At 42.8% G+C, this 23,582-nt stretch overlaps 1 protein-coding gene and 1 pseudogene across 1 annotated transcript in view; one reads left to right on the top strand and one right to left on the bottom strand.

The window, feature by feature from the left end:
- Positions 1 to 16,875: 16,875 nt before the first annotated feature.
- On the bottom strand, positions 16,876 to 17,381 carry LOC145393448 (anionic trypsin pseudogene; annotated as a pseudogene).
- Positions 17,382 to 17,790: 409 nt separating this feature from the next.
- LOC145393439 (neurotrypsin-like) overlaps positions 17,791 to 23,582 on the top strand; it is a 28,743-nt gene continuing 22,951 nt past the window's right edge. Inside the window, exons 1-3 of the mRNA XM_080267539.1 lie at positions 17,791 to 17,808; positions 20,799 to 20,977; positions 22,111 to 22,270. Coding sequence (XP_080123665.1) covers positions 17,791 to 17,808; positions 20,799 to 20,977; positions 22,111 to 22,270 — 357 coding nt within the window. The remainder of the gene's footprint in view (positions 17,809 to 20,798; positions 20,978 to 22,110; positions 22,271 to 23,582) is intronic.

The raw sequence follows: 23,582 nt of genomic DNA, 5'->3' as shown, positions 1-23,582 counted from the left end.
CAAGGCTGTGACCTTCACACACGGCCACACCCGTCCCCTTCCTCAAGGGGGACAGTAACCACCCACTTCGTCAGTGAAACTTTTCGCAACCTGAGCGAGGCGCGAACTCCCATCCACCAGTTGGCAAGCGAGAACGTTACCACTGCACCAGCGAGCGGTGTGTGTGTGTGTGTGTGTGTGTGTGTGTGTGTGTGTGTGTGTGTGTGTGTGTGTGTGTGTGTGTGTGTGTGTGTGTGTGTGTGTGTGTGTGTGTGTGTGTGTGTGTGTGTGTGTGTGTGGTTGTTGTTGTTGCTCTACCCAGGTCTGTCTGGCCGAGCAGACCATGTATCACAAAAATAGCAACTGCCTTCCTGTGACAGACAGCTCCTCGCCAGGGTCCGAACAGAATCCTTTCACATGGGGAGATGCAGGAAAAATAGAAGGCGCGCAACCCTCAAAAGGATGAGCTGTGTATAGGAGATATGTTTGAGCAATAGTCTCAGCCACGACTTTGACTACTTGGTAAATATGGGTAAGTTCACCGCCTGGGAGCGTTGTGCAAGGCCAGCTGCCGAGCCTTGACCCTAAGTTACTCCCATAGTAATGTCTCCAGGGACGATGGTAACCACTTACCTACAACTTTCTGGATTGGTTAGCTGGTGCTATACCGTGTCGAGGGTGGCTCCAGACTACGCACAGCAGGGATGGCCATCTTCCTTTAGTCAGGTACTATTAAAGACAGAACTCGTGTCGCTGTTTTGTCCGAAAATTAAGGGAAACACGTGAAACATTATGAGAACTCTACCACAGTTACAGGAACCCGCGGTTGGCTAGTCTGACTTCTAGCTTCATATCTGCTTCTGATGGGATGTCGGTGTAAATGAACCCAGAAACTTTCGAAGTCTTAACATCGATTCGCGAAAAGTGCTACGTAGGAGAGACGAAATGTAAACCAAGGTCCAAGGAGAGAAGGTCTGTCCAGCCCGAACGAGAATTCAACCTGGTTGGCGCATGACGTCACGTGGGAGACAGCTACTCACTCCACTCCACTCAGTCACTTAGTTTCCCTAGGCCGCATTGGTGGAGAGCTCGGTGTTCCCATATATTTATCTCATACTAGGACAGTTATCAGAAAGATGCCACATAACTGTGCAGTATTTGGATGCTATTCAGTCAGCAGAAAAGACAGTGACATCAAATTCTTCAGGTTCCCTCAAGATGAAGACACTAGAAAGAAATGGGTCCAGCTGTGTAAGAGACAAGACCTGGTTAACACAAAGGAAGCCTGTGTCTGCAGTCTACATTTTGCTGTTCTATCCCTCATTCCCCTTCTTCTCTCTCTTCACTTTCTTCCTCACTCTCTCCATTTCCTCATCTCTCCGGAGTAGGCCACCCTTCCTTCAATTACTGCTTCTTTCTCTCACATCCTCTATTCCCTCCTTTTCTTTCAGTACTCCCTCTTTCTTTTATTTCCTCCATTCTCTCTTTCCTTTCCTCCATCACTCCCTCACTCTTTAACTTCCACTACTCCCTTCCTTCCTCTGCCCCTCCATCCCTCCATCCTGCCGTCCCGTTTCTCTTTTCCTCCATTTTCTCTCACTCTTCCTCATATCTACCTATCTATCCCTTCAGCTATACCCTCACTCCCTTCCTTTAAAAACCATTATTTTATACTCTCTCTCTCCCTCCTTTCATTAGTACAGATATTACCTCCCTCCATCTTCCACCTGCTCCTCCTTCTCCTCCTCCTTTCTTCCCCCATTCTGCAGTCCCTCTCTCCATTTCTGCTCCTCCTCCTCCCTCACTTTTCTCTCTCCCTCCTCCTCCTCATTCTCCACTTCTCCTCTCTTCCTTCATCCCTAACTCCCTTTCTCCTTTTTTCATCCTCCCTCCTCTTCTTCCACTTTCTAGCTCCCTCCTCCACCTCTTTCTCCTCTTCTCTTCTCTCTCCATACCTTCTACTCTCTTCCTTGCTTCGCTCACGTCGTTTACTTCATTCGCAAATACTGTATCTCCCTTCCTTCTCGCCCAATCACTTTTCTCTCTCTCCCGTTCCTCCCTACCGCTTCTCCCTCTCTTCCGTCTTGCTCTCCTTCTCTGCCTTCCACATTTTCTCCTTCATTTCTTTCTCCTTTCCTTCTCGCTTCCCCTTCCTCCATCTCTTCCTCCCCGACTCCAAATCACGGCTTTCATTTTTTTTCCTCCAATCCATCTCTCTCTCTCTCTCTCTCTCTCTCTCTCTCTCTCTCTCGTTAACTGTTACATCCCCATTAATAGTAGAAATGTTAATTATGCATTGAAAACACTTGAACCATAATATGATCAGCTGAAAGCTCTGGGGGCGAAGCTGTATAACATAACATTACCTCAGAAAAAAGCAGTATACCCTAAAAGAAAACGGAAGTCACCTTCTGCCGCCCGTTTATCTCCCACCTGACGTCATCAGAATGTGCGCACGAAGAGACCTTCTATCCTTGGACCTTGATGTAAACTATACTCGGTCAGGCGTTGATTGCCTGGCCGTTTTTTCTTACACCTTATCATAAAACGTCAAGCAGACCTAGTATATACCTTGGTGTGGAGGGGAAAATAAACATGCATCCAACTACTAGGGAGATGAGGTAGGGCAGGATCTACCTTAATTAACCCTAGAATGCTTACGTTATTATCCTCACAGTACTGCTTTCGCCGGAAGAATTTTACCCAATTTTGGAAAATTAATAAAAAATACTTAGACAAATTTTTTTATATAAAATTTGACAATGCAGATATCAAAAGTAACTCATATACTTCCTTCTTACATAGTAATAACCATCAGGGTAAGAAAATAAATTTTACCTGAATTGATTTAGGAGGTACTAAAAAAAATGCTTTTTTTTTTTTTTATATAACATGAACATTAAAATAAAAAACACTAACTATGGGCTCAATTGCCACTGGGCTTGGTGGCCCCCTCCTTGGGACGTTGAAGCTTAAGACTAGGTAGGTGGCTCCCCTCACATATCACCCTGGCCTGAAATGGGGGAAACGAAAAAAGGGGCAATGTCGGGTAAAAAACACTTTAAACTCAAATATCATGGTGATAAATGCGAGATGAAACCACACCACTACCTATGTAGGTAGGGGGTAGGGTGGATTGAAGGTATAGGGAAGGACAGTTCCAAAGCTCTTATCATAACAAAATAACAAATAAATAAATCGCCGAACAGGGAAATTTACCCGACGTAAACATTCTAGGGTTAAGGGGAGGGAATCCCGAACAGATAGAGCAAACATTCAGTGTAAGCAGAACTATAGATAGGTAGATTAGGTGATCTCGGGAGGAAGGCATAACTGAGAATTGTCATCGTTCAGGTCGCCTTCACTTACCACATCACTACAGGACCAGGAAATAATCACAACGATGGAAGACCACCTGCAAGCAGTGCTTACGCCGTAAGAGACGAACTGAACCTACATGAATCACACGAACAGTTGTGAGTAGACTTCGGTCTTCAGGTTTATGTGTTCGAACTCCAGCCTATAAGATTAATTGCGCCTCTCAAAACAAAACATTCAATTTTAATTATGCAGTAAATATATCCTCGTATGTAAAATAGTTTGGACAGTTTTGATAACATCGACAGAAAATTACAGTCACAGCTCATAATTATCAACTTAGGCTAAGTAGAAGTTATATAAATAAACAAGGAGAACTGATTTCAGGGCAGTTCTGTAGCTAACTGAATTGCACTGTTGCTGACATGGTAGTAAAAAAAGAGAACGGTTCATATATATATATATATATATATATATATATATAAATTATATATATATATATATCTATATCTATCTATCTATATAAAGAGAAATAGCAGTAGGACAAACACAATTAAAGATATGTTTCGATTTGTTACTAAAAATGTGCTCGCATCCACAGGTTCGGCATCTCACGTCAGTTCTACGAGCCTTCCTTATGACACAAAGCAGAGGACACCAAAACCTTAGCCTTTCAGCAAATGTTTTCACTAAATTTCAGGACATGACTTTTGTCTTTGACTGTACATGCTCCGGCCACATACCCAGGAACGTACTCACGAAAGGGAGCAGCAAGAATGTTTCAGTCGGGGACAAAAGTCAATTATTCCACATTATTTGCTTCAAACTTGGGGCAATGTCCGTCACTTTCCTCCCTGACACGTCATATCCCAGAGCATCATCAATGGGCAGAGGAAATGCCAAGTCATTCTCAGCTTAAGACTGTTAACTAAAAGATAGAAGTGAGGGACAGAATAGGTGAAATATTGGGTTAATGTTTGTCCCTGACTGTATCCCAGCGCCACCGTATAGCGACTCATTTGGAGGTTCTCATTTCATCTCAGACCTCCAACGGTATTATCGACGAAATGCGTTTACTTAGACTCTTGAAAACTGTTACGTATAGTACACTTGTCAGCCAGTACGGGAAAGGTGACTCGGTATGTAATATTGAGAATTTTTTGGAATAAGCTTTGGTCATCGTAAATCCTCCCCTTCCTCCTCCTCCCCCACCTCCTCAGCAAAGTCATCATGACCACATTTCTCACCTGATGATGGTGGAACTAGGAATAAGAAACAGAGGAAGAGAAAGCACGGATGTAGGAGAACTATCAGCAGCATACCCAGTGATGTGAGGCAGACAGACATGACAGACAGGCAAATAAGCAATTATTTCTAAAAGGGGTGCCAGACCCTTGCCATATCCCCGTCCGCCCATTATCCGCAATTCATCAAGCCAATTCGATCAGTCTATCAATTCCCCCTCAAAACTTGCCTCCATGCCAGTACACATTGCACTTGCTGTGGCTTTGCTGAGGTACAAGCAGACAAAAGTAAAGGATAATGAAACAACCTTAATATACTAAATGTACTGCAATACATCCGAGGTAAGAAAGTTGTCCAGGCGGTGCCATGAGTCAGAGGAGGTCTGCGGTGTGAGGCGCCACAGAGCCCAGTGGTAAGAGAAGAAGTGATGCTTTAACGCCAGTGGTGGTGATGGTGGAAGCCGTGGTGGTGGTGATGACCGTGGTGGTGGTGGAAGAAAAGAAAAGAAAGGAGCAAAGTTAAGTGCTGTGCGACTCAGGGGGTTGAGAAGAACGGAAGAAAGTAGAATAACACAAAAGACAAGAGGATGAATTAAAAGTGAGAGAGAGAGAGAATGGTATAAGGAAAATAAAAGTATACAATGAACAATAATGTGCAACAGGGAAGAAAGGTGAACTGAGAATGACAAGAGACTCCGATCACGTAATTTAAGCATAGGTCAGCTAACACTCTCAGTACAATGACACCTTTTGTGCTATATTCCTGCAACCGTCGGACGATTTTACACAGTTTAGAGGGGACTTTGTTGCGGATGGTTCAGTGGAGGCTAAACCTAAACACTCCAGTTCAAAATGTCTTCACTTCTGAAATGAATTTAATCATCTGGAGGTAGGGAGAACAAAGTATAAATGGCTTCATCTTACTTAAAGGAGAAGGTCAAATAACAGGAGGCATCTAATTTTTTTTCTTTTTTTTTTTAAATAATGTTCAGCTTAAATCCAGCCAATTTTGCCATAATAAAATTAATGTCTTTTGAGGTCGCTTATGGCCCATACAGTTCAATCAGATCAACTCTCAAGCCGGTAAAGCCATTGCATACGCAAAGAAAATTCCCCTCAGGCAGTTTTTCAGGAGCATGAATTCTTAAAACTTTATTTTACTATTCCTACCACTACTGCTGCTACTGCTACTACTGCTACTGCTACTACTACTACTACTACTACTTGTCACTATTACACACACACACACACACACACACACACACACACACACACTATACGGGTATATATATATATATATATATATATATATATATATATATATATATATATATGAAGCGGATATGGTGGTTGGTGGCAGATGGGTGGATGGGCATGATAAGGGAACTGTATTCTTAGATGATGGCGTTGCAGGTCGGCACATAGGTTTAATGAAAAAATTCCTCGTAGATATTCCAAGGGGAATGGGTGCTTAGTTAAAGGTGGATCGGTTGAGAGGAATAGACATTATAAGGGGTATGGCGACGATTTCTCAAAGGAAAGCGTGAAGGGAAGAAATGAATCTGATGGAGAGGAAAAAATGAGTAACATGTGACTGAATGTTACTATACTGTGAGCCATGAAAAAGGGAACATACCCCATGAATGTGGCCGTTGTAAATCAGATGGTAAAGTGTCAATCATAGTTTTCTCGTGGACATCAGATGGACGTTAAAAAGTAGATGATTGTGTGGGATGGGCTGGGACAGAGGTCACTGGTAAGACTGGCCAGGAGGAGTACACCCTGTGAAGACAGGCGTTTTATGCGGGGTAGTAAGCTTTACAGAGATTTCTTCTAGAAATGAAATGAGGTAACAAAAAAATAAAGTTAGGTGGGCATATAGTAGAAGGTAGGATGGGCTGGAACAGTGATGGGTGTGGTGCTGGGGGGAATAATACATCCTGTAGAAACGGCCTATGTAATCCACAGTAAAGTTTATATTATTTAAAAAAAAAAACATCAACAATGAAAACACAAAAAGAATGATCAACTATCATTAACCAAGCGTCTTGAAAAGGAAGTAACAACGGAAGAATGCAGTAAAGAAAAGAATGAACAATATAAATTATAGGGGATTAGATTATCTTTTGTGTCGTGATGGATGTGGGGCCCCTGTTGAAGGGTGGCTGGGATGGTGAGGGTAAAGAATAAGGGGGGATGGTTGGGAGCGTGGTTGAAGGGAAGTGGGCATGGTGAAGGTGTAGGGTGGTGGTGGTAAAGAGTAGGAAAGGGAGGTGGGGGGGTGTTAGTCTGTGTTTGTATAGTGCTCGGGGAAGTCCAAGCTGGGTGTTTTAACAGGTAATGACCGGGCTGGCTGCCGTGTGTGGCAAGGTAGGGACGGTGACGAGCAGGACTGGTGAAGAGGCAGAGGTGGTGACGAATTAGGGCTGTGAAAAGGCAGGAACTGTGATGAGGCAGGGATGAGGCAGGGATGGTGGTGAGACAAGGATCCTCACGAGACAGGGACGGTGGCGAGGAGAAGGGAAAGAAACTGACAGAGGATGTAATTCTTGGTGGTTTACCAGGTATTCTGCAATAACAATGGAGTTCAGAAATTCTTTGTGTATTTTTAAAGCAAATTGTTTTTTTTTACAGTAAAATATAAGCAAGTGCTGTTGCGTGAGATTTTACGTTCAGTCCTGGTCAGTAATTCCTTTACAATTCTGCTATACCAAAATAAAGTAGCTAGAGTTTAACCTAGTCCTTTTTGTAGTTTGGTTTTACAGATTTCGATGGATTCTGGCTCCAGTTTCGGAACGATGTAAGTGAACGTTTTACAGTAGTTACTCAGTCGTTTGAAATCTAAGCCGCTCTGTACCCTGCAAGCAGCAATAGTAACTAAACCGTGCGACTAAATAGGAAAGCACCTAAATAATGTGGGGATTACCAGCAAGTCGGATAGAAGGAAGGAAGGAGGGGGACTGGATGATTTGGTGGTGGGGAAGTGAATTTCAGCTCAGGGACTTACCCAGACATCCCTCTTATAATAACCCTGGTAACTTTCATCCACATCGATAAATACGTGTACATTACAGTATACGGTATGCAAACTCTAACACCTATAGCCACTAGTCTGTTAACTCTCGAATTTCGTTTGCAGTCTGTTGATCTCTGATTGAGTCTACCGCCAAAACCTTGTTTACTATTCTAGTAGTGATGTATAATTATATATATACTTAGCGAGTCATTTTCCTTCCACAATTGTTTGTGTGTGTAAAAACATATCAGAAGTGTTTTGCGTTATTACGAGTATTTTGACCCAAAAGTAAGAACAAAAAACAGTGACTACATTTGAAGTTCAAGGATAATTCCGCTCTTGCCGATCTAAAGCTGCGTCATTATGTGTACCGGTACCACTGCCCTTGCCAACACAGACCGGGACGCGTTAGTCATATTGTACTTTCATATGACTTCAGATACAATGAACTTTGTAAAGGATAAAAAGTGTATAATTTGTAGACGCTACAGTCAGTAACTTTCATGTATGTAACTGGGAAATAGTGATCTTTACCAGAGAGAAATATTTCATGAGCAAAATCCTTTGGAAGACCAGTGTTTACAGATTCAGTTAACAGAAATGCAGTATACATTACCAACTAAGATGGCATGTTTCAGTCTATTGGCATAGGAGAGGAATTCATTACTATAAAAAGTGATGAATTATTTTTTTTTTTTCTGGGGGTGGGGGTGTACCGCTAAAAGATTTCTATTTTTTTTTTTCATTTTCTTTTCTCTTTAATGCAACTGGAGACTCAGAGCGAGCAAAAGTTTATAATCAAGGATTCATTGTAGATGATAAACGATCGAGCAGAGGAATCAAGTTAAAAAAAAGAAAAAAAAAAAGAAAGAATAGAGTACACGAGGAGGGGAAGCTGGTGGCGATGGAGTGTGACAGGACTTGCAAGCATTTTAGTCGCAACCATCAAACACGAACTACGGGATTAGGGGGTCGGCAACAGAGAGACAGAATCCAGCGAGATCCATTATTTTTTCCTTCGTGCTTGTCTTCTCGACCGTTCACCTCGCGGACGCACCAAGGCCAAGGCTGCCTCCCGCTCACTCCCCCTCAATCCACACAGCACTTCATTGTTAAAAGAGGAGAAAAAGAAATAAAACGAAAATTATATTTGTAATCGTATTTACGTGTGCATTTTTCATTCTCTTCCCTACACATAAAAACACACGAAGGTAATATTGAATGCTTACAGGTGTGTTTCCAGTCTTGGGATGTTTCTTGAAGAACGAGATTTTTCGGGAATGTCAAGGTCAAGAGACTGGAGAAGGGATCTGCTCTCCGAAAGGACGCGATTTTGCTTATAAGCTGGGCAAGGAAGACTCTGAATATTTGAAATGAGTTCAATCAAACTTTGCTAAGCACATGAGCAACCAGCATATCATATAAAACACTAGTTCCCGAATACGACAGCCTTAGCTTGTGTATTTAATATGGACGGTGGGAATACGCGTCGAACAGGTGATACGGGACGGTATAATTATTATGTAACGATACATGGGAGGGCTACTGGGTCTCAAGGAACGGAATGTCAGGTTTACACCCAGCGTCAAACATACAAAAAAAAAAAAAAAAAAAGTAGGGTACGAAATTATGAAACTTACGAATATTTGCTCTCTTCATTTACATTCGTTTTCATAATAAAAAACAGTAAAAGAATTATATAAACATGCGTGACCTTCACCCGTACCTGCGTCACGCCGGCGTAATCGCCAGCCAGTACAACAGTCAGCTGGCATAACTGTCCATTTGTGTATTTAAATCACTTCAGGTTCTCAAACATGCATTCTTACCCATTCAGATTAATTAAGGCTCATCCAGACACTTCAGATCCATTTAGACACTTCAGGTCCATTTAGAGACGTCAGATCCATTTAGACATTTCAGGTCCATTTAGAGACTTCAGGTCCATTTAGAGACTTCAGGTCCATTTAGAGACTTCAGGTGCAATTTGACACTTCAGGTGCATTTGGACAATTCATGTCCATTTAAACACAAGTCCATTTAGACACCAGGCCCATTTAGACATTTTAGGTCCATTCAGGTCACTATATATATATATATATATATATATATATATATCTATCTATATATATTATATATATATATATACACTGTATCTATCTATCTATCTATCTATATACTGTACACTGTATCTATCTATCTATCTATCTATCTATCTATCTATCTATATATATATATATATATATACAAATGGAAGAGGTGGTTCAAGAGGCGTGTGAAGGTAGGGGTAGAATGCGTTGGTGCAGGCTGGATATGAGTGGGCCTGGTAGGCTGAACTGTGAAGCGTCCTGTGATAGGATGGTAGTGGATGGTGGATGAAGGGAAAGAAATATGTCGTGAAGACACGCAACCTAAGTCGGCAGGTAACGCGTATATTAGAGAATCGTTGTGAAGAAGATGTTACTGTACGGTGTGGGCTGACAGGTGTGGGCAGAGAGGGCTAGGACTGTGGTGGGTGGTGTGAAATGGCGTGAAAATTCCACTCTGTGCAGATGAGCAATGCTTGTGGGGTGGTGTGAGTGGTGAGACGCTTTAATTCACAGATACCTCATAGAAATTTGATGTGGGGAGGGGGGAGGGGAAGAATAAGGTTGGGGTGGAGAGGAGTGGGCAGGACAGTCCAGAATGGTGACGGGTAATGGACTGGGAAGAGGATGGTACATAAGATGAAGATGGAGATTGTAGGTTAGGCAGTATGGACACGACGGAGGTTTAAAACATGGATATCAGGAGGAGGAGAAGGAGGAGGGAACCACAACAACAACTAAAGGAAAATAATCACGCACCACCCTCATATCCTAAGCGAACTGGAACGCTAAATACCAAGGAACATTATTTATCCTCATCTGCTTTTCATACCTCTTCTCTAATTCCTTCGCCAAACAAACGCGTCGCGGTCCATCTCCCGTACGTCCGTTGGCGTCGGTGAGTCATGGCACTGAAAATTCCCTGAGTGCCTTGTTTATCTGGATGAAGAGGCTTTTTCTCCCCAACTGCGATGTTCGATAAGCGGCGTCCCTCCTGACTAGCAGAGGGTAAAAATAATTTTGTTGCTACCTCCCAGGATTCCCACCCTCTCTCTGTCTGTCTGTCTGTCTGTCTGTCTGTCTGTCTGTCTGTCTGTCTCTCTCTCTCTCTCTCTGTCTCTCTCTCTCTCTGTCTCTCTCTCTCTTCTTATCTAAAAAGGATACTACTTAAGACAGCATTCTACCTATCAAGAGGCACCAGTTCACTATAAGACACATAACTACGTGAATTTTCATGACAGTATAGTGAATACTTTCTGAGTTCTGGCCCGGAAACGAAATCTCTAGGTCACCTACTGTTGTTCATCCCAGCGATAACAGTACCCTCATTTGACTTTGTCAGGCGGAGGGTAAAAATGTGGCAGAGCAACATAGCTCGTGGTAATACTGAACTGAATTTGAGATTTTGTTTATTATGAAAATTACTTAGGATCTTATTTTTCATGAGAAGTAGTTCAAGTGTTTATGCAGTGTAAGAAATAAATAAGATCTTTATCGTATGGATGGTTATGGTCTTTATTTATGGTACGAATTGGTTAAGATCTATTTTGGCTGCAAGAACTGGTTAGCATCTTTTTATATCTCAAGAGGCAGCCACGATCTTTATTTGTCCTAAGAATTAGTTACTATCGATAGTTACAGTAAGAAGGGCTTAAGGTGTTTTTTATTGTTCCGTAAAAAATTTATTAACATCTTTATTTATCGTAAGAACTGGTTAAGATTTTTAATTATCGTCAAAAGTTGTTAAGATATTTATTTGTCATAATAACTTATGATTTTATTTATCGTGAGAAGTGGTTAAAATCTTTATTTTCCTTGAGACGTGGTGAAGATCATTATTCATGGTAAGAATTGGTTAAGATCTTTATTAATGGTAAGAATTTATTGAAACATTTATCTTAAGAATTTATTGAAACCTTTACCTATCGCAAGAACTCCATAAGATCTTTATTTACCGGAAGAAGTGGTTAGGATCTTTACTCAACGTAAGAGGCAGTTAAGATCTTATTTATGGTAAGAACTGGCCATGGTTGTTAGCAGGTAAGGAGCCAGTGTTAATCTCTCACTCTCATCCCCTCACCTATGACCAAGCAAACAGATCATACCCAGTGCAGAACCATAATACCAGTGACCATGAAACCGACCCAGAGACAAGATGGCAGTCGATCCAAAAATACGAAGGGGGGGGGGGAATAAAAATGGATAATCCAGAGTGAAAAAAATGGGTGCTGACTCCGCATCCCTTCACCCCTCCCCCTCTCCCCACCGCCCCGCACTTAGACATGGCAGGTAAACACAGGTTCTGTTGACAGGAAAAAAATAAAAGAAAATGTGGGATTGTTGTGGCTTCTGCTGTGCCTGATTTATCGTCTTCTCTGATTCTTGGGCTCACGATGGCGTCTGTTTGAGTACGCATGCGATTAGAGATGGAAGAGTTACATATGGATTGCATTCTATACTCTTTTGACTTTAACATAGCCAACATTTTCATTCTTTTGCAGGCTGTTTCCATGTGGTTCAGCGGGTGATTAAGACAATAATATTATGGCTCTATATTCTTTCCACAGCACTTCTTCGTAACCAGCACCAGTTTCTAGTGTTAATATATTTCTGTAACTCGGTATTCATGCTGGGAAGATGGCATTTTTTGGCCAAGTTTGAGTAAAAGTACCATAATTACTTATGATTTGTACTCTAGGTGGCACGGGAGACTTCGCAGCAACTGTTTCTTGGAGGTTTATTTTACCTACTGCATATTCTTTGTGTGTTATTACCGGTCGCGTTGCGAAGGAGCGGAGTGGTAATGTTTTCAGTTGTGAGGTTTGCTGGCTGGATTTGTGTGTGGGTAAACAAGATATCTCATGAACGAATGGAGCTATCAACATAAAACTTTCTGGGTATCAAGACACGGCCAAAATCTTGGACGAGTTGGAAAATGGGCACTCGGGGTCAAGGTCAAGGTCACCATAATGGCCAAAGGTCAACTAGCTGACCAGGAACCAGTTACTTTCAACCCCAAATAACTGACGCAACAAGCCAACGCCAATGCACCACCAGTTGCCACTGAGGGCTTGAGTGGATGTTGTGAGATGCCCATCAATGAAATGAACACACACACACACACGCGCACACACACACTCACACACACTCACACACACACACACACACAAAACGAAAGAACGTACGTGACGGACCAACACTCGAGGCAGACTGGTTTTTGGTTCTCCCTCCTCCCCTGTGCGTAAGACTCAGTCATTATTTGTTGAGCACTTCTGTACAATGGCGTCTTTTACATTCTATCTTTGCTAACTGCGCACGGATCAGTTAAACTTCAGATTGACTTTTCGAGGTGGAGGTATTAGTTAAAACTTTCATCAACCTCTTCCCAGCTAGAGGTCCTTCTTAAGCTGAATAGAATCGTCTGCTGGAAACTTAGTGAAAATGAAAAATAAATCCTCGCAATGAAAGAGTTAAGCGATTCTATACGATTAAGTCTTTTATATTATATCTTTGCTGCCGTTAAACGATTTTGTCCAGCTTAAGGAAGGACATTTTTTGTGAGGGGATGAAGGCAGTACAAACTTCATCGCTGTTAGCGACGTAGAACGTTTAGTTGCTATGATTGAGTCCCTGTATATGTAGACTACAATTCACAGCAACTGCAGCTATTTTACTCTTGCTGTTCGGAAGCTTGAATGTGACTAGCGTGACGCAGTAATGTGTGATCCACGAATGAATTTCTCATGAACTGGTACTTCCGACACGGACAGATGTATCAGTATGCACTTACGTCGAGTAACTGGTTATAACATACGTACCTTTATCCTAAGAATCGGAGTGCAGCAGGTTTATTTATTCACAACTGTACACTTTTTTAATACAAGGAAAAAGAAACCAACGGCCAGACGCCCGCAAGAATTGTTCCCTCCAAGAAAGAATACAAACAAAATAAGAGAGAGCCAAATTCAAGATCCGTTCATTTCGAAATTCCTGGGCACATTGCATTTAAAAGTCTGGAGGTCAAAGGCAGTAGAAAATACACACAGAGGAAGACAGTTTCAGTGATGACTTGTTGCATACATGAACGACTGGAAATAACGGTGAACTCTTGGGATGAGAGTCAGCTGCTAGATGGGTGCCAAGCGCTCGCCATCGTGGTGCAGGGATACAAGCAGACAGTTCAGAGAAGCAATAACCATAAGGATGCGACAGAAAGGAGATAAAGAAGCAACAGTGCTGTGAAGAAATAGAGGCTGAAGGGAGATGGTCAGAAGCTAGTCCCAAGGGCTGATGAAACAGGAGCTCCAGTTCCCCCTATCACCAGCTTTCACCCACCGTGGGAGTACCGCCCTGTTCGACTGGTGCTACGAATCAATGCTAACTAAATATCTCGTAAATGCCTCATATGAATTGGATAAAAAATGGCACGTACTTCGTCTGCGGACCTAAGGAGACGTTATTCGACTTCAATGCAGGTCTATCTGAGGTCAAAGCCACGGGTCACGATCAAACTCAGGGTGCAGAAAATATGAATACCTGATTTATTTTGGATCAAGCTTGGCATATACATTGAGTGTGTGTGTGTGTGTGTGTGTGTGTGTGTGTGTGTGTGTGTGTCGGGGGAGGGGGAAGAAGTTATTCAGGTTTGGAAGAGGTCGACTGAAGGACAGAGTTATTTGCTCTGCGTCTCTAAGCTCTCAAACATCCTTTTTTGTTGTTTACATTTTATTTTTTTCCATACATTTTCTTTTCCCAGTATTTTTTTTTGTTATACAAACTCTTCCTAATTGTAATGGACGGGGAACCCCAGACTGTACCAGATCACCTTCAGTCTCCTCCAGGCTGAACCTGCCACTGCAGTTATGTGTTTAAAGTATTGTTGCTAAAATGTTATGAATTCATGTGACTTGATTCTTGCCACCACCAGACGATATCGTTTTGCATGGGGGAGATTTTTCTTTGTACTTAGAGGAGTTACATATAGATTTCATTAACCCATCTATTACAAGGGATCTTTCCGAAACTGAATATAATCCTTACCCAGCAAGAATGTACGGGAAAAGACAACATTGTATTGAAGGGGTTAACCTTGTCATTGCTGGGACACCTCTTTTATTCCATCAAACACCAGATGGTTTTATTCAGCTAAAGAGAGTCAAAGGAGTGTAGTAGTAACTCTCTCATGGTTGGGACGATTCTAATATTCTGTCATACGCTTGTTGATTTTATTCAGGTAAGGGTGATTGAGAGGAGAGTGACAGTGTTGAATATATAGGTCATCTTTCTTCACGCTGACCGGGAAAAAGTTGAAAATATAACAATGAAGGTTAAATATACAGAGGAATTCCTGTACTTCCGCTTTACTGGCCGAACAAAACTGGATACACTGGAATCGTCAGGTGGTGTATGTCAACCGTGTGGAGCTTAGCCCCTTGAATCCAGTGGCGTCATTTTTTTGTTTACGCTTGCTATTGCCAATCAGTTATGACCAAGTAAGGAGAGTTGAATAAAGGTGACTGGAGGTTACTGTACAGGAGCAAACAATAAAAATTAACATTCCATGGTTGAAGGGGTTGTGTCTAAGGTTGCTTGTCCACTTGTGTATTTACCAAGCAATTCACAATCAAGGTAGAAATCATATTCAGGCAATAAATACAACGAATCAAAATGACTTCTGAATATGGTTCATCGTTTGAAAGACTGTTGTAACTTAAATATTTATTTGGGTCCTCCACAAATGCCTCTCCTGGATAATACGAGCGTAATTATCCATTAATTTACATATGAATTCATTACCCCCCTCATCCCCCCCCAAAAAAAAAAAAAAAAACATCTAGACATGCCGCCTTGTACAGTTACGGACAATCGTATCGATCCACCTTCTTAATCGAACGGTTATGGAACTCACATTATATCCTGAGAGGTCTGTTTGGCTTCGAAAGATCGTATTATTGGGTTTCAAGAATCATTGTTCACTATTTCGTTAGTTATCGTAAGGGAATGGACGGATGATAATTTCTGGATGGATGATAATTTCTGTAACTGTACATTTTTAAAGCTAGGACGAAGAGGATTGCACTTCACTGTTTTTCTGATTTCTGTGATCCTGTAAGCAATTTTGTTTTGTCACTCAAGTACGTCACATTTGGCATTCAGCTTAGTTTTATTTATTTATTTATTTATTATGAAAAATTAAAGAATCCAAGCCTGATACTGGAAATTTTACGACTCAATGAAGTAACAAATACGGCATCAACCTGCCCAAGGGTAACATCCTGCAAATTTTTTTCTCTTCGAAAGAAATTGAACACAAAGAAAGCCACATTCACGATCCGTTCATTTCGAGATATTTGAACACGTTGCGTTTAAAAGACTGGAGGTCATCGGCAGCGGTAAAGACAGGCTGAGGTACTCTAGACCTGACACATCGAAACTCATGGCACAATTTCGCTTCCAACAGATCCAGTTTCAGAGAATAGCTAGGGCAATACTGAATGACGTGAGTTAGTAGTGATTATTCTAGGTTAGACTGGTAGTTAGTCTGTGTTAGGGTAAAGGAACATTAAATTCAGGAAGATTAGGACGACGGGGAGTTATAACAACATAAATGTATGGTTATAACAGAGAAATAAATTACTCACTCTCCTTTGTTACAACAGAGTGGCAGTGACTAGCCAAGGTTAGAGCAGAGTCATGGCAGATTTCTGATGAGGTGGGTGTAGAGAAAAGTGCAGCAGCAAACTGACCAGTGTTGGAGAAGAGTAAAGTAAATATTCATTGTTACAGTAGAGCCATGGTAGGTTATTTAAGTGCCGGGTGCTGTGCAGACGTGAGACTATCCCTAGCCAGACCACATGAGAGTTAGAGTAGGAGAGCTAGAATAGAAAAGAGCAAAGAAAAGATAGAACAAGAAAGACGCTGATACGACGGGTTAGAAAAGAGGAGACTTGGAACGGGAAAGAAGTAGAAAAAGGTGAAGTTAGTGAGGAAGAAATTAGAGCAGTGATTATTCGAGGTTAAATAAAATGACCGTCCGAAGTTAGAGAAGAGTAAATCAGTGACTGTCATGAGTTTTAGTAAATTAGTGACTCGTTGGTTAGATCAGTGGCTACCATGGTGGGGTCAGAGTACATTAGTGGCTGTCGGAAGTTAGTGGACAGCCATGGTACGGTAGGTATTTAGTAATGCGGGTGTAGAGCAGTGACTATCCTATGTTAAGTTGAATTAGTGACTATCCCAGGTTAGAGTACAGCCAGGGTAGGTATTTGGTGAGTTTGGTGTATACTCCTGGTTTGTTGGGTCTGGCGCACCCGTGGCCCCAGCTGGTGATGCCAACCACTGTGTGACGACCTAGGGGGGTTAGAGGTTAGAGATTAGTAGCTAGAATCAAGAGGTTAGTACTGGTTGTTAAGCTGCTAGTCAAAAGAGGATAACACTTTACCTCTCTCTCTCTCTCTCTCTCTCTCTCTCTCTCTCTTTCTCTAACTCACCGTCCACGAAGCACACCATGGGTACCCCCGAGTCGCCCTGGCAGGTGTCGATGCCGCCCTCCAGGTACCCGGCGCAGTACATGCCCTCCGTCAGTCGCATGGGGCCGTACACGTGGTCTGCTTGGTACGTGCTCTCAGGTAGGATGGGCAGAAGGGCAGACTGGAGCACCTTGGAAAAGCCTGTAGGGTAGAGCTGGGAGCTGGAGCTGGAGCACGGGGACTTTGGGACATTGTGAGTGAGGGTCATGGAGATATTAGGGACTGGGAAATCTCTCTCTCTCTCTCTCTCTCTCTCTCTCTCTCTCTCTCTCTCTCTCTCTCTCTCTCATCTGTATCTACCTACTTGCATTAATATTATTTACCAATCCCTCCATCTATCCATTTCTTCATCGATCTGTCTACTTTCTTCATCACTCAAAACATCAACACAGCTAGCGATACCAGTCTATTCACCTACCCACCTACCCACCTTTTCACCATCCCACCTATCCACCTACGTACTAGTTTACAGCCTTAAGTGGTGTTGTGTTACCTAGCGTTGGTCCGAGACTCCCCCAGCCCGCCACGGTGCAGTTGAGGTAGGCAGGGTAGTTCCACCGGGGAGGCACAAGGCACAGGGGCTGCACCGTGCGACCGAACCTGAGGAGGGGAGGAACATGGGGTTTAGGGGGCGTGTGGGTGGGGAATACGGGGAACCTGTGGTGTTCTTCGTGGATGGCGAGTTGGGGAGGGGGGGGAAAGAACGCTGGTTGGAAAGCGAGAGAGAGAGAGAGAGAGAGAGAGAGAAATAATACAATTTTTTGTCAGTACTAGGTAATCTTGCGTCTCCCAGAAATAAACACAGCTCTCGTTTAAACAGGGTAATAATTCAGAAAGTCATTCTAATTAGTCCCCCCTCAGACTTCCTCATGGCTGACATTAAAATGTCTTCAGCTGATGTATTTTCTGCCATCAGTGGCCTCAGTACTAATAAGATATATGGGCCTGATGGAGTCCCGCCTGTTGTCCTCAAGAACTGTGCTTCAATGCTTATACCCTGCCTAGGTAAACTCTTTCGCCTTTGTCTGTCAACTTGTACCTTTCCTTCTTGCTGGATTTTTTTTTTTTTTTATGTGCTCGACTCTGGGCATAGACTTCACAGCCTGCTCCCCAAGGCCCAGTAGTCCTCCTACATATCATACACATCTACATGTCACCACTTCGGCGCTAATGCCCACCGTCCATATTGAAGGGCTGTCTCATACAGGACTGGTGTATTGATATTAGCGGTGGTATTTTTACGACATGTCGGCGGGTCTTCTGGTAGATTGGTAAAGTTTGCTTTACATGAAATTCAAATCCTTGAACTGTCCCTGCCCCAGCGGGGGATTTGAACCTTGGTCCGGTAGGATCGCAGGCCACCTCTCTGTCGATTGAGCCACGCTCTCATTCAGCCAGTCCCAAACAAGGGTGTCCGTTAACAACCCTCTAACTATCGTCCAATTGCTTTAACATCATGTGTTTCAAAAGTTTTCTAGTCAATTCTTAATAGAAAAATTTTAAAGCATCTTTCCTATCACAGCCTTCTTTCTGATCATCAGTATGGGTTCCGTCAGGGACGCTGCACTGGCGACTTTCTCATCCACTTTCAGACTCCTGGTCATCCTCCTTTCGGGATTTTGGCGAAAGCTTTGTCATTGCACTTGACATCTCAAAGGCTTTCGATCGAGTCTGGCATAAATCTTTAATTTCCAAACTGCCCCCTTACGGTTTCAATCCTTCTATCTGTGCCTTCATCAATAGCTTCCATTCTGGACGTTGTATAGCTGCTGTTGTAGACGGCCATCGTTCCTCTCCTAGATCTAATAACAGTGGTGTTCATCAGGGCTCTGTCCTATCACCAACTCTCTTCCTTTTATTCATCAATGACCTTCTAAGCTGTACATCTAACCCTGTCCACTCGTACGCTGATGATTCCACCCTTCACCTTTCCATTCGGTTTCCGGAACGTCCATCTCAGCAGTTACTTCAACAATCAAGGGATGGGGCTATGGCACACCTAATGTCTGACTTGGCTCGTATCTCTGACTGGAGTAAAAATAATCTTGTTGTTTTTAATGCATCAAAAACTCAGTGTTTACACCTATGAACCCAACACAATATTCCACAGGAGTACCCTCTAAGGTTTAATAATATCCAGCTCAATTCTGTATCATCCTTGAACATGCATGGGGTTTCATTCACTCGGGACTTATCTTGGAAAAATCATATTGCATCTCTTGTAAAATCTGCTTCCAAGATCTTAGGTGTGCTAAGCCGACTCCGTACCTTCTTTACCCCTGCACAGTTTTTGACTTTATACACGGTTTTTATTCGCCCCTGTTTAGAGTACAACTCTCATGTGTCGGGAGGCTCCCCACATACAGCTCTTCTTAATAGGGTGGAGTCAAAGGCTTTTCGTCTCATCAACTCTCCTCCTCTTACTGACTCCCTTCAACCTCTGTCTCTTCGCCACACTGTTGCATCTTTATCTCTTTTCTATCTCTACTTCAATGATCACTGCTCCTCTAAACTGTCTACTTGCATCCCTCCACCTCTACGACGGGTGCGTAGCACCCGTCTAGCAACAAATTCTCATCCCTTTTCTGTCCAACTCTCTAATGCAAGAGTTAACCGTCACTCCCTGTCCTTCATTTATGCAATAGGTCAACTCTGGAACTGTCTCCCTCTGTCTGTATTTCCTACTTCCTATGATCTCCAGTCTTTCAAACGCAGTGTGTCCAGGTATCTCGAAATGAACGGATCTTGAATTTGGCTCTCTTTTGAATTGTTTTTGTTTTGTTTTCACGGAAGGAACGGGTTGCGGGCTCCTGGCCTTTGGTTCCTTCTTTCTTGCATTAAAAAAAACAGACATTTGAGTGTCTGGCTACTGCTTTACTAGTGGTTGTCTCGTGCATAAAGGTCCGAACTGGCAGGCAGGTGTATAAGGCGGAAGTTTCTTCGGCTGTACGTTAATCCCGTCACTACCATGGGCTCTCGAAAACTGAGGAAATTCGTCCGGTAGTTGCAAGAATGTAGGTAAAAATACTGTATTGTACATCATCAGACTGCATCAAGTGAGAGTCGTATTCGTTGCTGTTCTAGGGATTTCGTAACACCTCTTCCTTAGCGACTTATTCTGTACACTGCATATCAGTATCTGCCATTGTTATTTATGCAATGTCGATGTAAAGGGAATATGATCAGCACAAAAGAAAACATCAAGGCGTAATATGTTAAATAAATCGCTAAGTAAACGTGTTACGAAGCCTCATACGCCACATAGAATACGCCTAAGACAATCTTCATAATTGATTTTGTAAGTACAGCCGCCAAACTTTCCACCTAGGCCACATAGCCGCGAGGGGTGGGTAACGGGTGCTGGCAAAGTGTCTGCTCATTCGCGTGTACAGTATACATGCTCGACGAAAGTTCGGATCATCAACTCTTCGTCCGTGATGAACCTCCGTCAGAGTCAGAGTTCATCCCATAGATGGCTGGCTGCGGAGTTGGCTTAGGAGAAAAATGTCGCAGGAAAAAGGCGGCTCTTCCATCGACACACACACACACACACACACACACACACACACACACACACACACACACACTCTCTCTCTTTCTCTCTTCCTCTTCTACCCATCCACAGGACTGCGAGGACGGGAGCGACGAGGCGAACTGTCGCAGCTACAGTGATCAGTTCTCGAAGGTGACGGGGGCGCAGATGGAGGGGCGCCAGGTAGAGAAGTGGCTTTACACGCTCAAGACTACCTGTGCTGCTCGTTGTGCTCGGGCCAAGACCTTCACTTGCATGTCCTTCAACCACCAGTGAGTTAGAGATGCAGATAGAGAAGGAATTAGACTTGACAAGAATTTTAAGGGATGAGAGAAAATGGGCGTGCTTTATTGCTGATACTGAGAATGTGTTAGTTGGTCATATTAAAGCAGACATACCGACAGCCAGCCAACGAAAGAGACAGGACACACACACACACACACACACACACACACACACACATATATATATATATATATATATATATATATATATGTATATACTAGAGAGAGAGAGAGAGAGAGAGAGAGAGAGAGAGAGAGAATGTTACGGTGAATATGTGTAACCAGCGATTTCACGAAATCCCCAGGGAATTCATGAAATGAGTTTAAATTAGGATGGGTTAATTAAGGTTAGGTTGATTTAGGCTGCGGTTAGGTTGGGCTGAAATAATCTAGATTAAGTTAAGGTTATGTTAAGCCTGTCTGCCTTCCACCATGTTACTGAGTAGGTTACTTAAAGTGAAATCTGACCATTTTGTGCTTTCACAGGTGATATAAGATTGGACATCATCGATTAAGGGCATCCTTGCACCTCTGTGTTATTATTGTTGTTGTGGTTCAGACTCGTTCGAATATAATCCCGGTGGACTGCAGACTGAAGTTGCACTTATGAAGTCCAACATCCTCCTTTTGAGATGAAGAACTGTGCTCGTAAAAGATCTGGGCCAGTTTCTACCATAAATAAAAGTCCATGTCAGTTAACTGTTATCACAGATTTTTTTTTTTTCATTTTCGTATTTTATTAACATTCATTCATTCTTGCTGTGAAGTGCTTGGCAGCTGAATACAGAAAATGAAGACGAACGTACTTGCACAGGTGCGGACAAAAGATACAAAGATAATGCCATAGCCTAGTGGCAAAAGACTGGGTCATTTCTGGTTTATTATTTACCGTGGGGAGAGTAGGGAAAGCGCTCTCAGATGACTGTACGTAAGGGAAAGGTGCTGCCACTTTCCGACCCCCACCGTAAATCATCAGCCAGAAATGACCAAGTTCTTCTGAGTTCGGGATGCCCAGTGTCTTTGTTCCTTTGGTCCGCACCTATACATACAGTCTTGCAAGTGAAGCTTAGAAGAGTTTATAAATACCTTCCTTGCCCTCAGCGTGTTTGCCTTGCTCACAGCCAGAGCTCAGAGACGTGTATCCTGAGCGACAGCAACGTGGGGCTGGTGGGTGGGCTGACCAGGAGTGCAGGCTGGGACTACTACGAGCTGAAGGAAATGGCTGTCAACTGCACCGGGAAGTATAAGTGTCAGGATGGAAAGTGCCTGGATAACAATCAGGTGAGGGGATGTGGGAAGAAAAAGAAAGAGAGAGAGAGAGAGAGAGAGAGAGAGAGAGAGAGAGAGAGAGAGAGAGAGAGAGAGAGAGAGAGAGAGAGAGAGAGAGAGAGAGAGAGAGAGAGAGAGAGAGAGAGAGTTGAAAGACAGGGACAGTACTGCATATGAGAGGGAGGAAAATGGAGAATAATAGGAAAGAAACTAGTAATAAAATAAAGCAAAAGTGGTGATGGGAGGGAGTAAATGAAATGATGAAAAAGAAGAAAATTATCTAAGGGAAAGGGAATAGTATTAGGCAGAGGGAAAATAGCACTCACTGACTGAGCAAAGAAGACGTCATTTGGTCTATATATATATATATATATATATATATATATATATATATATATATATATATATATATATATATATATATATATATATATATATATATATATATATATATATATATATATATATATATATATATATATTGCCAGACGCCTCAATCCCGTTTTGGGGTGGCCACAAACAAATCGCCTCCAAGTCACCCTGTCCCCCGCCATTTCACTGCCCTGCTCCCAACTCACACCCCCTCTCTCATATACCTCTCCACCCCATCCCTCCATCTCATCCTCGGCCTCCCCCTCCCTCTTCCCCCCTCCACCTCACTCACATACACTCTCTTCGTCAGTCTTTCACCCTCCATCCTCTCCACATGGCCAAACCACCTCAGTGTGTTCCTCATAACGCTTCCTATCACATCCACATCCACACCACAACGCTCCTTTATATCCTCATTCGTCAGCCTGTCTCTCCATGTGACTCCACAGGCTCCTCTTAAATAACTCATTTCCACTGCTCTCACTCTTGACTTGTGTCCTTCCAACAACGTCCAAGCTTCACTTCCGTACGTTAGAGTTGGTATCACAATACTGTCATGTAGTAACTTTTTCACTTCCATGCTCACTTCCCTGTTTCTTATCACTGCTTTCAAAGAACCAGCAACCTTTCTTCCCTGCTGTACCCTTTCAAGCACTTCACCCTCCAAACCTCCATCCTTACTCATCACACTACCCAAGTACTTAAACGTACTCACATTTTCCAATTCCTCACCATCCAACCTCGCTGTACATTCACTGACTTCACATCTTTCAAAGACCATCACTTTACTCTTCCCTACATTCACCTTCAGATTTCGTTTCTTACACACTCTCCCAAACTCATCCACGAAGCCTTGGAGCTCCCCTTCGTCTTCACTCAACAACACAGTATCATCTGCAAACAACAGTACAGGGAGTTTCCAAACACTATCCTCTCTCATCAGGGTCACTCC

This window comes from Coenobita brevimanus, chromosome 3 (genome assembly GCF_032717465.1).
Source record: "Coenobita brevimanus isolate Jiangsu-jjx chromosome 3, ASM3271746v2, whole genome shotgun sequence".
Lineage (NCBI taxonomy): Eukaryota > Metazoa > Arthropoda > Malacostraca > Decapoda > Coenobitidae > Coenobita > Coenobita brevimanus.
The sequence above is the reverse complement of the archived record's forward strand: the minus strand, read 5'-3'. Positions and strand labels throughout refer to the sequence as shown.